Source organism: Hypanus sabinus, chromosome 8 (assembly GCF_030144855.1).
Source record: "Hypanus sabinus isolate sHypSab1 chromosome 8, sHypSab1.hap1, whole genome shotgun sequence".
NCBI classification, from domain to species: Eukaryota; Metazoa; Chordata; class Chondrichthyes; order Myliobatiformes; family Dasyatidae; genus Hypanus; species Hypanus sabinus.
In genome coordinates, this window is record NC_082713.1 from 34934665 (window position 1) to 34948610 (window position 13946).

General features: G+C 38.8%; 1 protein-coding gene across 1 annotated transcript in view; it reads right to left on the reverse strand.

Annotated features, from left to right (window-relative positions):
- The window catches only part of LOC132398041 (teneurin-1-like), a 742532-nt gene that overhangs the window by 119778 nt on the left and 608808 nt on the right, over nucleotides 1-13946 (reverse strand). Inside the window, exon 20 of the mRNA XM_059976960.1 lies at nucleotides 4676-4908. Coding sequence (XP_059832943.1) covers nucleotides 4676-4908 — 233 coding nt within the window. The remainder of the gene's footprint in view (nucleotides 1-4675; nucleotides 4909-13946) is intronic.

A 13946-nucleotide genomic window follows, 5' to 3' on the forward strand; every position in this document is an offset into this window, starting at 1 on the left:
TCTGTCCAATGCTGTACTGTTCTATTTTTTCACATTATGGGTCTTAACATACTCTATCAAGTATTTCCATTGTGCATGAAGAAGCAACATGGTATTTTGAAAAAAGTAAAATATCATAATTAGTGAAGAATATTTTACATATTTATATTAATCTAAGTATATAATTCTAATCAAGGCATTTTTCTATTTGTTATCATTGTGGATTAAGTCATTTCAATCTACTGTGTCAAAATGATTTTCAAACCAAAATACTGCAGGTGCTGGAAAAATGCAGGGAACTCTTCGCAGGTAGGCAAGCATCCAGTTATGATGAAGTGAGCTGAGATGCAATTTCAATTTCATTTGTCACAGTTCCTAGTTGACCTGCTGACTGTATCCAGCATTTTCTGGATATTTCTCCTGATACCTGTGGCTAAAATAGCAGCATTTTGCCTGCCTGTAAGTTATTAATGATGCAATCTTGCTTTCATCTCTGTCTCTCACACAAAGCCTTTAATAGTGCAGTCTCACTTTTGTGGAAGACATATTTTTGAAGAATTCAATCAATCCACGTAAAATGTTACTTCAGCAATGTTCTTAAAAGCAAAATGATTATTGACTCATGCTACCATCCTGACTATTAAGATAGCAATGGTATTCAATAAAGAGTCTCTAACAGGCTAGCAGTACAAAATAAATTATTATGGCATGATCTTAACAATAAGCTCTGCTGAAGCCTTTCACTGCAATAGTTTATTCTTAACTTCTGATTTTTTTTGAGTGGGAATACTTGCCCGTCTGATTGGTAATAGTCAGAAAGCAAATTGAAAGCAAAAGCAACATTATAGGTCATGAGGCAATATTGAGAAATCGCAGCATTGCATTACGAAGGTAGTTGATTTTCCTCTTGATAGAAGTGACTGCTTTTTCAACTCACTGCTGCAAAATAAGTATTGCCAGTCATTGTATCTTGTGAAACCACTTATTTTAGCAGTGAGTCACATAGAGTTAATTAAATTCAATGGGAAAGCAAAATCCAATATTTTGGATAATGTCATGCCACATATTATGGGGACCTTAGGTTAAAGCAAAAGAAAATCACCCATTTCTCAAATATATTGATCATTACTACAAAGTCATTGGTTTGACTTTACAGAAATAATACTGGGAACTTGATGTGAACTTGAACATATCAGCTAACAACTTCACCACTTAAGCTTTTGTGACTTTAAATTAATCTTGAAAGTTACTCAGGCACACTCTGTCCTCTTCTCCAGATGAGCCAAGTGAAAAGAATAATAATTCCTTTTGTGATTGGTGGCACCATGATCAAAGTTGTTCACAGCCTTGATAGTTCTAAATTCATGTTAAATGGATAATGAATTCAGTGGTCGTTTTTAGTAAATAACGATGCTTCAATGTGATACTCTGACCCATGACTATTTACCACTGAGGCTGAAATAAATGTGGTCGGAGTACTACAGGGCTGTAATGTACATTTTGAAAATGGATTGGACAGTTGTGCTGTTTCTTCAAGAGTAAACTAAGCAAAATGAACTAAATTACATTGGATGGAATTTTAATTCTATTTCTTCTTTAAGGGTTCAAATGATATTATCTATTATTTACAATAAATACTTCATTATACTTCTGTCCAGAGTTTCAAGAAGTTAAAGCACTAGAAATCATGTGTATGGACTTTCTGGAGGTATGGAGGGGGAGGGGGAAAAGGGTTAAAATGCAAACCTGGTGCCAAATACTAAAGTACATGAGTGAATGTAAACACAATATTCAAAGCTTTGTTTAACCAGCTATAAAGTATTCTTATTTTTAATTCAATTGGGGTTGGAAGGCTTGAGAAAAAGGTAAGCCAGTTTGAGACAACTGTACCTATGTCAGAATATTGAACGCTTACATATCTGTAAAGTGCTCACAATTGAATCTAAATGCAGTCCATCACCTTCTCAACTAATTTCACGTGACTGCAATACATTCTTGCTTCAGGAATATTATCTTACAAATATTGACAGAAATAAGGCTGTCTACCTGGATGCATTGGGCAGTGAATTTTTAAGCATTATTTGTGTAAAAGATGCATATCTGGTGATTAATATTGGTGATTTGAATGGATTAATACTTAACGTACTTCAGTACAACATTTCTAGTGGAATACTGGAAGTAATTGGGAACATTATACATCATGGATTACAATAGTAAAGGCATCAGCTTTCTTGAAATAAGTAGCAAAATGTCGATATTAAATGGGTGGATAGTGAACATTGGTGGAATGTGATTTATGTTGGTGAGGGGAGAGATACAGTATTTGTGCTGGTACCTAATACTGGATGAGAGGAATGAAATGAGGGTCCTCTATCTTGTTGTGGAAGTTGGTATAGATTTCTGTGGCTGGCTGGTGGTGGTGTTGGGGGTCTGGGGTGTATGTTGTCATTGTAGAGTGATAGGATGGTACTATGAGCTGAAGGAAGAAAGATTAGATAGCAATACTATTTTATAGAACAACAGATAAACAGACCCTGTCCCCATAAGCCTGTACCAACTGACCATCAAGCATCCAATAACAATGATACTACACAATTCTCATTTTACTTCTATTTTGTTAGGAGTTTGAGGAGGTTTGGTATGTCAACACAGACTTTTAGAAATATGGTGGGGAGCATCCTGACAGGTTGCTTCACAACCTTGTGTGGAACTTGACTCCAGAGAGTTGTAGGCTCAGTCAGATTCATAATAGCACAGCCCTCGCCACCGTCAAGGTCTTCTCAAGAGAAGGTAAGTCAAGAAGGTGGCATCCATTATCAAGGACCTTCACCATCTGGGACATGCTCTCTTCTCAGTATTAACATCGGGGAGGAGGAGGAGGAATAGAAGCCTGAATACCTTCACTCAATGATTTAGGAATAGCTTCTTCCCCTCTACCTTCAGATTCATAAACAGTGCATTAACCTACGAACAATATCTGGTTATTTATTTCCTTGCAGTTTTTTTTATAGTTTATCGATATTTGTGTCTTAGGACTGTACTGCTGAAACAAAACAACAAACTTCATGACGTGTCAGTGATAATAAATCTGATTCAGATTTTGTCCTCCTCACATTGCAATCAACTCCGTCAATATTTTAAAATTTATCTACATACTCAGGACAATTTATGATGGCATTTATCCAACTAACCAGTACATCTTTGGGGACGTAGGAGGGAGCGACTGCTCATGGAGGAAACCCTTGCTATTTGTTGCAGGAAAACTGCATTAAATATGGACAGAGAGCACAGGTTTGAACTCAGGTCACTGGAAATGAAACCTGTGTGCTTGCCATCCTGCAAACCATGTAGTTTGAAATTCCTTTATAAAGCTCCACAAGGAATGTGGCAGAAGGAATTATATCATCTGCACACAATATCAAAGGCACAACAGGGGATTCACTCTGACCTTGAAAGTCAGACTTATGGTGTGATGTGCAAACTAGGGTTTTAATCAACTAAATTTTTAAAAGAAAGGAAAAAAAGAATATGTGACTGAATGCATGCATCACCTCTAAAACCGTATAAGCACAAAATACAGTTTCGGACACAGCTCTATTTCTATCTTTAATATCTCTGTTTTTCCTTTTCAGGATTCTTTTGAAGACTCTGACCTGGAGTTACTTGCTGTTTTTTGCGGGAATGAGACCCACTCTCGGGATTTCATGACTGGCCGTTATTCGGCATGCCTAGGGTGCGACCTAAGAGCTGCTCTTGCCTTTGGAGGTCTGAGATTTCGTGATGCTGAAGATGGGAGGATTGGAGGTCAGTTCCTGGGCAGGAGATTAGTGTGTCATGGGAGTAGCAAGATCTAAGAGTATGTGCCCGGAGACCTGAGATCTTTGGGCATAGAGCTCAGAAAAAGTGACGCAATAAACTTTTAACATCGTAAACCAGAAGTCATTTGTTATGTCACCCCTCTCGCTGTGAAACAGAGACATCTCTGTCTCCCCTATTAGGGAGAGCGAGAGCCTGTGGTATGTCAAATACCTGGTTAATGAGTAGTCTCTGGAGTGCTGCAAGACTGTGTCTTTATTGTTGTTTGCTACACACTTGCGTGCTCGGTGGCGGGTGCCAACGCTTTTCTTTGCTGGTTGAAGTTCGTTGCTTGCAGCTGCTTACGCACGTGAGGGAGGGGATCTTGGGGGGGGGGGAGTTTGGGGTTCTAACATTTAACTGTCATTGATCCTTTGGGGGCACTCCTCTGTTTTTGTGGATGGTTGTGAAGAAAAGGCATTTCAGGATGTATATTGTATACATTTCTCTGACATTAAATGTACCTTTGAAACCATGAAAATACATTTTAATGAGATCCCCACTGTTTTAACAGATTGCAATCTCATTCAAATAATTGAAGGCATTTTAAACAAAATGTGATAACACTGTAGACTACTTTCTGTTCCATGATTATAATGTTTCAACTTGAAGGAAATTTCTATAACAAAGAAGGCACCTGATGCAGCCCAAATATGAGCTGGATTGCCAATTAGTTTAATGTACTTGTACTTTAATGAGTTACACATCATCGTATGGTATAGCTGGCATCCTAAACGTTCAGTTGTTGCCTACATTTTCAATCAACCCAAGGAGGACAACTTGTTGTAAATTTTTGAAGCTACAGGTAAAATTTCTGTGTTCAATTGACAATGCTCTTTACCTCTGGGGCTGGTGAGAGAGGCTTCAGCTGCTTTCCCCCCATCTCCACAATGGTTCTGATCAAAAGGGAGACATTGATCTCCAGTTCCAGCCACCACCTGAGAATTCCTTAAGAGATCTTTGGTTTGAGTCAAGGACTTCACTCTGTACACTTTCCTGGTGCTGGTGTCTGATAGGTAAAGCAGTCCGGAAACAGGGTTCACAGCTAGGTAGTATTTATGAGCAGGACTGTGGCTGAAAGAGAAGAAGACCATATATCAGAACTTCACTGGTTTGGATTTTATTCTCTGTGATTTTTTTTTATCTTAAGGGAAATCATGTCAAATAGTTAAATCTGCAAATTGTGCATTAATATCTCTACCATATTAACTATAATTTTTAAAAAATTTTTCATAGCTTTTCAGTTGAAGGTCACCTCTCAACTGCTATTATATTTGTTTGGAATGTTCTTTACAGATTTGAGAGGCTAAGCTGCTTAAAAGTAAGTTATTTCCATGGCAACCAATTCAAGAGCTCATTCAAATGACCATGAAATACTAACTCTTCTTTACTATTCCTTTGACCATGTTTAAGAAATGGTTTGTAACCCATTCTGAGAAGTATTCAGGGTTTAAATAGCATTAGGCTCTCTGGAAACAACACAAGCAAATGCATTCTGTCTCTGAGGACATGAGCTGAAAACAACCTGGAACACACTGTTTCCAATTGATTCACTTAATAAACTGCACAGCTTTAGGTGAATAGTTTGTGGTGTATGGAAAGCTCAAAGCAGATCTCTGCTGTGTTTACTTCAGGTAATTTTAACTATAATTTACAGAGGCTTATGCGCAAATGTAGAGTTTGAGCTACAGGCTAACCATCTTTCGTTTGCTGAGTTTCTGTCAGGTACACAATACCATAGAGTGTCTTTGACCATCTGCCATGTCATTGCTGTCTGTTCTGAAGCTTGTAGATAAATATCTCTGAATCTCTTGTGCAAAGGCTCACTCCACCGATGAAAAACCAGTTCCTGCTGCGATGTGGTAGTAGCGCTGCCAAAGAGTGGAGTAACTGATATCCAGATTTGTCGCTGAGCGAACGGGTGGCAATGTGTGTGTCCTTCTCTCTAAATAGATGACTGATGGCATGGCTAAACTCGGTCTGTTAAACATTGCTGGGTGTCTGCTTTGAGTCCCTTTGGACAAAAACATTTCATCCACCAGCTGTACTTGTAAGTTTTGCCAGCTCTCATCTGGCATCAAGCTGCTTGCCTGATGGAAGCTTTGTATCTCACCTAACACAAAATCTGTTACTTTGTCACATCAACAACTAAGACAATATTGGACAAACATTGCTGTCTGTCATATTTTTCACCCTGTTATTTTTTATACTGATGTTATATTCAGTGCAAATCATTCTAATTTGACTGGACTAGTGTATGAAGTGAGCCTCTGTAAGCATTATTTTGTACCAGGATTAAAGTAAAGTAGCTTTAAGCAAAACTAATTGAATACCAATAAAAATGCAGATCTCACTCTCTGGTAAACTGATAGAGTTATATCTGAATAGGGAATACAATTCACTACTTTCAGAATTTTATTTCACCATCATTTACTTTGTAAGTCCATTTTCTCCATGTTATGCAAAGATAATTGAAATAGTTCTGGGTTGCCATTTAGTGTTTAGCAATTTGTGATGTATTGTTAGTAATAGTAAAGGACAGCTTCTGAATCCTACCAACAGCCACAGAGCATACCCCAGAAGTCAACAGTATATCCTCATGGGCTACTGGGACAGTGTTTTGGCAGATAACTATCCATCTAAGTACACGTCAGCAACCACTTGATGAAGGAGTAAGAGTTCCAGATGGTATCTTTCCCAGCTGGAGAACAAGATTAATTTCACTTGTCGAGCCAATACTGCCAGGATGTGTGAAGAAAGACGGTGAAACGCATCCAACTTTGGCCTCCTGGCTGCATTCTTTTCAACTCATACTTAAACAACAACCCCCCCCCCCACCCAGAAAAAAACCAGATGATCCTGTCATTTTGTTCAATACTGTTTGAGGACCTATCATTTGCACATTGGTTTCACTGCCAGTGATTTTCAACACCTCTCACATGAGGCCTAAAAGTTTGGGTATGGAGTTCTGTCTTTCTTTTGCTCCTGGTTGTATTTTGATGGAACTGATTAAGAGTAATACATATGTTATAAAATTCATACACTATGTACAGTCAAAAACAAATCCAGAACATTGCTGATTAGTTAATGAAGGCTAGAGATGTGACAAGGTGCTCAATTCATTGTGGAGGTGTTGAAATTGCCTCCTGCTTCACTGTGTCAGAAATAGGCACTGAATCTGCACAGACTGGAAATAATATCTCCACCTCGCTGACAATTAACACTGGCACTCCCCAGGGATGTGTGCTTAGCCCACTGCTCTACTCTCTCTACACCCATGACAGTGTGGCTAGGCATAGCTCAAGCAGCATTTATAAATTTGTTGATGATGCAATCATTGTCGGCAGAATTTCAGATGGTGACAAAGGGCGTACAGGAGTGAGATATATCAGTTAGCTGAGTGGTGTCGCAGTAACAACCTGGCACTCAACGTCAGCAAGACGAAAGGGCTGATTGTGGACTTCAGAAAGGGTAAGACAGGGGAACACAAACCAATCCACATAGAGGGATCAGAAGAGGCAAGGGTGAGGAATTTCAAATTCCAGGTGTCAATATCTCTGAAGACCTAACCTGGACCCATTATATTGATGCAACTATAAAGAAGGCATGATGGCAGCTCTACTTCATTAGGAGTTTTTAGGAGATTTGCTTTGTCAACTGAAACACTTGAAAACTTCTACAAATGTACCATGGAGAGCATTCTGACAGGCTGCATCACCATCTGGAATGGGGGGTGGGGGCCACTGCATAAGATCAAAACAAGTTGCAGAAACTTGAAAACATTAGTCAGCTCCATCATGGGTAACAGCCACTGTAGCATCTGAGATATCTTCAAGGAGCAGTGCCTTAGGAAGGCAGCGTCCATCATTAAGGATCTCCACCACCCAGGTCATTCCCTCTTCACACTGTTCGGCAAGTAAGTGTGTGTGTGTGTGTGTGTGTGTGTGTGTGTGTGCGTGCACGCGCAAAACTCCATTTTCTTTCCCTATATTTATTTATTATGTAGTTCATTGTACAGTTGCCTGATTCTGATCATCTCATGGACCAAAGTAATCCATTACAGGACACAGATCAGCTGTGCTGAAGTGATGGTTTCAGGAGAACAAAGGGAATGAGAAACATAATAGAAATTTGCTTGACTAGTGTTAATGTCTAGAGAAAGTTACTGACAATCTAATTCTTTGGAAAAGAGGGCCATTTCCAGAACTACTTTTCTCTTGAACATTATTCAGGATTATTTTTGTGTCCAGAACACTTCATTTGTACTATTATGTGTTAAAATTTGGAGAAGGAGGTAGAGACCTGTGTTGGCAAGGCTTTGATATGAGTGTGGAGGCAGAAATCATCAGCAAGATGAGGTGATCTGGGTTATAAAAGTAGCAAGGTCAGGGGAGGGAATAGCAAATCTGTCTTTCCATATTCTCTTGCAAAATAGGAAGAGGACGTTTGGCCCATTGATCCTATGCAGGTTTGCAGAAAATGCTATTGCCTCATTAAATTTTCTTGTAACCTCTTATGTTCACAAATTCCAACCACTCACCTGCACTGGAGGCAATTTAAAGAGACCATTTAATCTGTGAGCCCTCATGGCTTTGGGAATTGTGAGGAAACTGAAGTGTGTGAATCCCTCATAGACAATAGCAGAGGCCAAGATTGAGTCCAGGTGGCTGGAACAGTGAGGCAGCAGCTCTACTCTCTGTGCTACTCTAGCAACAACGTCTAAGGACTTGTTATTGTCAAAATTTAACATCTGGCTTGTAAAGAGATACAGAAGCAAGTAGTAGTAGGCCTCATCTGTGAAGCACGTAGGAATTGTCCCTGGACTTCAGTGCGGTAGAGGGGGAATGTTGGATTCTCAGAATCACATTTGTGGTGGTGAGATCAGGGCAATGTCTGGGAAGGATAGGAAAGACTGGAAGACTGATTGGGAATTGATATAAAGGTAGAATGAATGATGGAAAATGAGTATTGATTTTTTTCTCCAAGATCAGTTATGAGATATGTCACTTCTTGAATCATAACTCTTAGTTAGTTATTATAAAAAACTTCTGTACCAGACTTGACAGCCTTCAATCTGGTTCCTGTTCTGGGGTCCCAGCATATAACTTTCTCCCATGCAGGCTCTGGTTGCTATTACAGATCTTGCACTGCTGCATATTTACTCAGAGACAGCTACCTGCCTGCTTTATTGCTTAACCCAGAAGGTTATTGTAGTTGTACATATGTTAGATTAGTGAAATCTGTTTGGCCTGTTTAAGCCATGGGTGATGCTTAAAACTGAGTCTGTATCTCATGCAGCCAAAGAATTAACTGCATGGAAGTAAATCCTCTGTTCAACATGTCCATGCCATTCAGTTTGTCTACCTGAGCTATCTTGCATCTGGTCTTTATCTCTAGGCCTTTCCTACCCATGTACCTGTCCAAGTTCCTTAAAACATTGAATTTCACCATGTCTACCACTTCCCTTGGCAACTTGTTCTACATACCCACCGTCCTCTGTGTGCAAAAGGTTGCTCCTTATGCCCCCTTTAAACCTTATACATCTCACCTTACATCTATTCCTTCTAATTTTGGACTCCCCTCCCCCAGTAAAAAAATATACACTCATCTTACCTTTGCCCTCATGATTTTATATACCACTACAAGTCAACCTTCAGCCTTCTATGCTCCGAGGGGAAAAGGCCCTCATAACTAAAACCCTCCAGTCCCAATAATATCCTTATCAATCTTTTCTGTACTCTCCCCTATGTAATGATATACTTCCTATAACTAGAAAACCAGTACTGTACACAATAGTCCAAATATAGTCTCACATGCAACATGGCATAATTGTACTCAATGCCTTGACTAATAAAAGCAAGTGTGTTCATCACCATCCTGTCCACAAGTGTCACCATCTTCAGGGAATTATGTATTTGTACCCTGAGTCTCTCTGTTCTGCAGCACTTTGTAGCGTCCCATCATTTACTGAGTTGATTTCGATTTTGTAGTGATGTTAGATACCCTTTTAATGCTTGCAGAATATCCATGCCTTATAGCCTCTGAAAGTGGGGTTTAATCCTAACCTGGTGTGCTACCTGTGTGGAGAAGTGAAAAGGGATTGCTGTGCTCGGAGTCAACATGACATGAATGACTGAGTTACCTCCGTCTGTGTCCTGATAAATAAGAAAGGGTTTTATCACTAATGGAGTCAGAAAGAGTAGATGAAGGGGGAAGTAAGATGATGCAAAAAGGATGTGCAAGGATTAGAGGGAAAAGGGGTGGGGAATGGAATAGGGTCAGTTTAGACAGGGGAAGGATTGATTTGAAGCCACTTGCAGTAGATTGGGAAGAGGCAATTGGGAGATTAGGGGTGAAATGATAAAGTGATCAGAGAAGAGAAGGGGAATGGGAAAAAATACTATATACATAATTAACATCTTGGACTTCCTGGCAATGGGTAACCAAGGCCAAACCTTCTCTAAAACATGTCATATCCACCCTCAAGCCAACATCCAAGGCCTCTTCCAATACCAGTTCTCAGATTCACAGGGAAACTTTGCGTTAATGACATCAAATCCTGCACTGTACATCATGTGATGTTACTGTGGATGCCTAACAGGCTTTATGTGTCCACATATAAACTGCATGTATGTTACAGAAGTTCACTACTAACACATTTGGTGCCTAATCATGCTCAGCAACAGAATTTTTGCTAAAATTCCATGGTGCAGCAATAAAAACATATCTGCTCAAAAGAATTTCTTGGCCCTGGTTATAGGAAGTAAAAGTTATTTGTACAACATACAATATTGACTTAAAATTAATGAATTTATTCAGTTGAAACAAATAAAGGCATCTGCTATATGTCATATATGGCCTCGAGTCATTCTTTCTCCCTGAATTTTCACTAATTAAAATGCTGCTCACAAAGAGCCAGCTGGCTGAAGAATATCAGCTCTGGAATTTTCAACAGAGTCCAAAAAACATTGGCTTAAAATTTATTGCAGCCGCAGGTTGCATTTAAAACTATTAATTAATATTTTGAAGGACAGAATAAAGTGATCTAATTAATACAGAAAACCTCGACATAACGAACAATGAATATAAATATAATTGGAATGTTTTGATTGCACTGTCCTGATTTAATTCATTCTGCAGCTCACACTAATAATAGTGTTGTAAATTTATCTTTGAAGTTATAAATGGCCAGAGGCTATTGAATTTGGCCTAGTCTGGTTTGACCTTGAGAACTGCTCAAGTGGACCAGTTGAGAAGCAACCTGAAATTCTTTAATCTATGGCCAGATGTTCTCCTGTAGCCCTTTTTCCAGCTACCTCTGTCCTCACTCCAGCAAACATGAAGATCATTAATATTATTAAATGAGCCAGTTGTTGCTCCTACAGATTCTCCTTGCTCACTGAAAGAATCCATTTTCTTAATTTCCTTCTCCTGAACACAATTGTTTTTCAAAATTTTCTCTTATTTTGACCTAATTTCTACTAAATTGATTATACACTTCAATTATCTTGCTCTCCATACTCTTCCCGAAGTAGGAGATGAGCTAATTTGGTGTCTCTCCTCAAGTACACAGCTTCCCCATTTAAAATCATCATTCTCATAAGCTTTTTCAAATGAATATTGACTTTTTAAAAAAGTTTTGCCTCACTTCTAACTTCGATGACCACATAAAGTTCTTGAATGTATTGTTACTTTATGTTTCAATCTCTCTTTTGATACTTCAGTCCTTTTCACAACATCAAGAGGATCTTAAAAATGAAATAGTCTGTCATTAAAACTACAATTCTTTATCTTGTCCATGATACTACAATACTTTAATGGCTTTACTCTTTCAAAGAGAGGCTGCCCTTGGTTGGTTTCATCCTTGTGGTGCAGATTGTTACCCGAGAATCTCCAGTGAAAGCTTCTCCAGTAAAGGCTTGAAGATAATTTAAAAAAATGCTAGAATCAGGAAGAGAAAAATAGAACACTGGAAGGGTTGAGCAGTTAAATCCATAAAGTGGATGCAGAAGATGTGTTAATGTTTTGGATTGATGTCTGCATCAGGACTGAGGGAGAAGGAAAGATTTCTAGAATATGACAATGGAAAGTATTGTTCAGGGAGAGAAGGATGGAGGATTGCAGAGTGAGAGAAAAGGTTGGTTGATGATAGGTGGTACCAGATGGTGAGGGGATGATAGGCAGATGGAACCAATGGGGAAGGGTATGGCATGTGATAGATGGCATCTATTTTAATTCACTTATGTAGAAAACAAACCAATGGAAAGAAGAATAAATACTTCAGTTTTAGGTGTCCCATATCCTTGATGTTCTTCTCCCATAATAACTGACTTGTCCACCTAGTTTTCTCCTCCCAAATTTGTTCCATCTATCAACTATCATCTTCTGTTTCCATTGGCACACCCAGTAATGCTAAATACTAGCAAACTTTTTTCCTTCTCAATCCCAAAGCAGGGTCTTGTCTTGAAAAATTAATAGAACTTTTGCTTCCACAGATGCTGATGAACTTGTTAACTTCTTACAATTCTGTTTTTTTTTTGTTTCAGAAAAGGCTTGTTTTCCCCGCTCCAAGATCACACCTATGCTGTCCTTCAAAGATGCCTTCTCAGCCTACTCTCTTCCACTCATTAAAGTGCAGTCCCTTGGCAAAATTATCAGCTCTAAGTTCTCTGCAGTTTTGTTTACAGTCTACCTATCCAAAATCTAGCCATCAGTGAGCTACTAATTTTGCGTTAACCAACTTTCTCACAACTTTGATATTCAATTCCATCTTGAGCTGAGGTTCTGAGCTCCAAATTTCCCCATAATAAATAATATTTACCTCTCTCCCTGTGGCACTTATTATTTCCATCCTATCTCAACCCTGTCTCTGCAAATGCCTTCATCTCATAGTTAGCCTGTTACGTCTATGCTTTTTAACATTCAGATCATCCAAACATATGGTGTCTTTAACCAATCCTGCCTTGACAACTCAGTTTTAAAAAGATCTCAGTACTTATTATGGTTCAGTTTCATCTCTCTCTGTCTCCAATATCTCCTATAACTCTATGACCACAGACAATTACACCATTCTTCTGTTATTAGCCTTTTATCTCCTCTTCATTGTATGTAGCCTTTGACCATGAATTCAGCTATTTTGATGATGCTTAGAGTGAGATTTCAAAGGGCTAAGTGATCTTCACTGAATCCACGGACCACATCAGGAATCAAATTGAAAACAATTGGCAAGTGCTAACTGATAGCTCAGCCAATTATATCTTCTACTGTTTTGTCTATGATTCAGTAATTGTCTGTAACTTGCTCCTTTTATGATAGGTTCTTATTCTTATGTATATGTCTAAGCAATTTTATACTTTTTCTTGCAGATCTTGTATGTCTGTAGCATAACAGTCATGTCATGATAATCCTTGGGGATTTTAACATGAAAGTAGATTGGGAAAACCAGGCCAGTACTGGAGATCAAGAGAGAGAATTTGTAGAATGTCTAAGGGATGGTTTTTTACAACAGCTTGTTGTTGAGCCCACTAGGGGATCTGCTGTGCTGGATTGGGTGTTGTGCAATGATCCAGAAGTGATAAGAGAGCTTAAGGTTAAGGAACCCTTAGGGAACAATGATCACAATATGATCGAGTTCACTTTGAAATTTGAAAGGGGAAAAAATAAAATCTAACGTGTCGGTATTTCAGTGGAATAAAGGAAATTACAATGGCATGAGAGTGGAACTGGCCCGAAGTTGACTGGAAAGGGATGTTTGCAGGAAGGACAGCAGAGCAGGAATGGCTGGAGTTTCTGCGAAAAATGAGGGAAGTGCAAGACAGATATATTCCAAATAACAAGAAATTTTAAATGGGAAGAAGGACACTACCTTGGCTGACATGTGAAGTCAGAACCAAAGTAAAAGCAAATGAGAGGGCATACAAGGAAGCCAGAGGTAGCGGGAAGATAAAGGATTGGGGAGCTTTTAAAAACTTGTAGAAGGAAACTAAGAAGGTCATTCAGAAGGAAAAGATGAATTATGAGAGGAAGGCGGTGACTAATATCAAAGAAGATACTAAAAGCTTTTTTAAGTATATAAAGGATAAAAAAGAGTTGAGGGTAGATATAGGACCAAT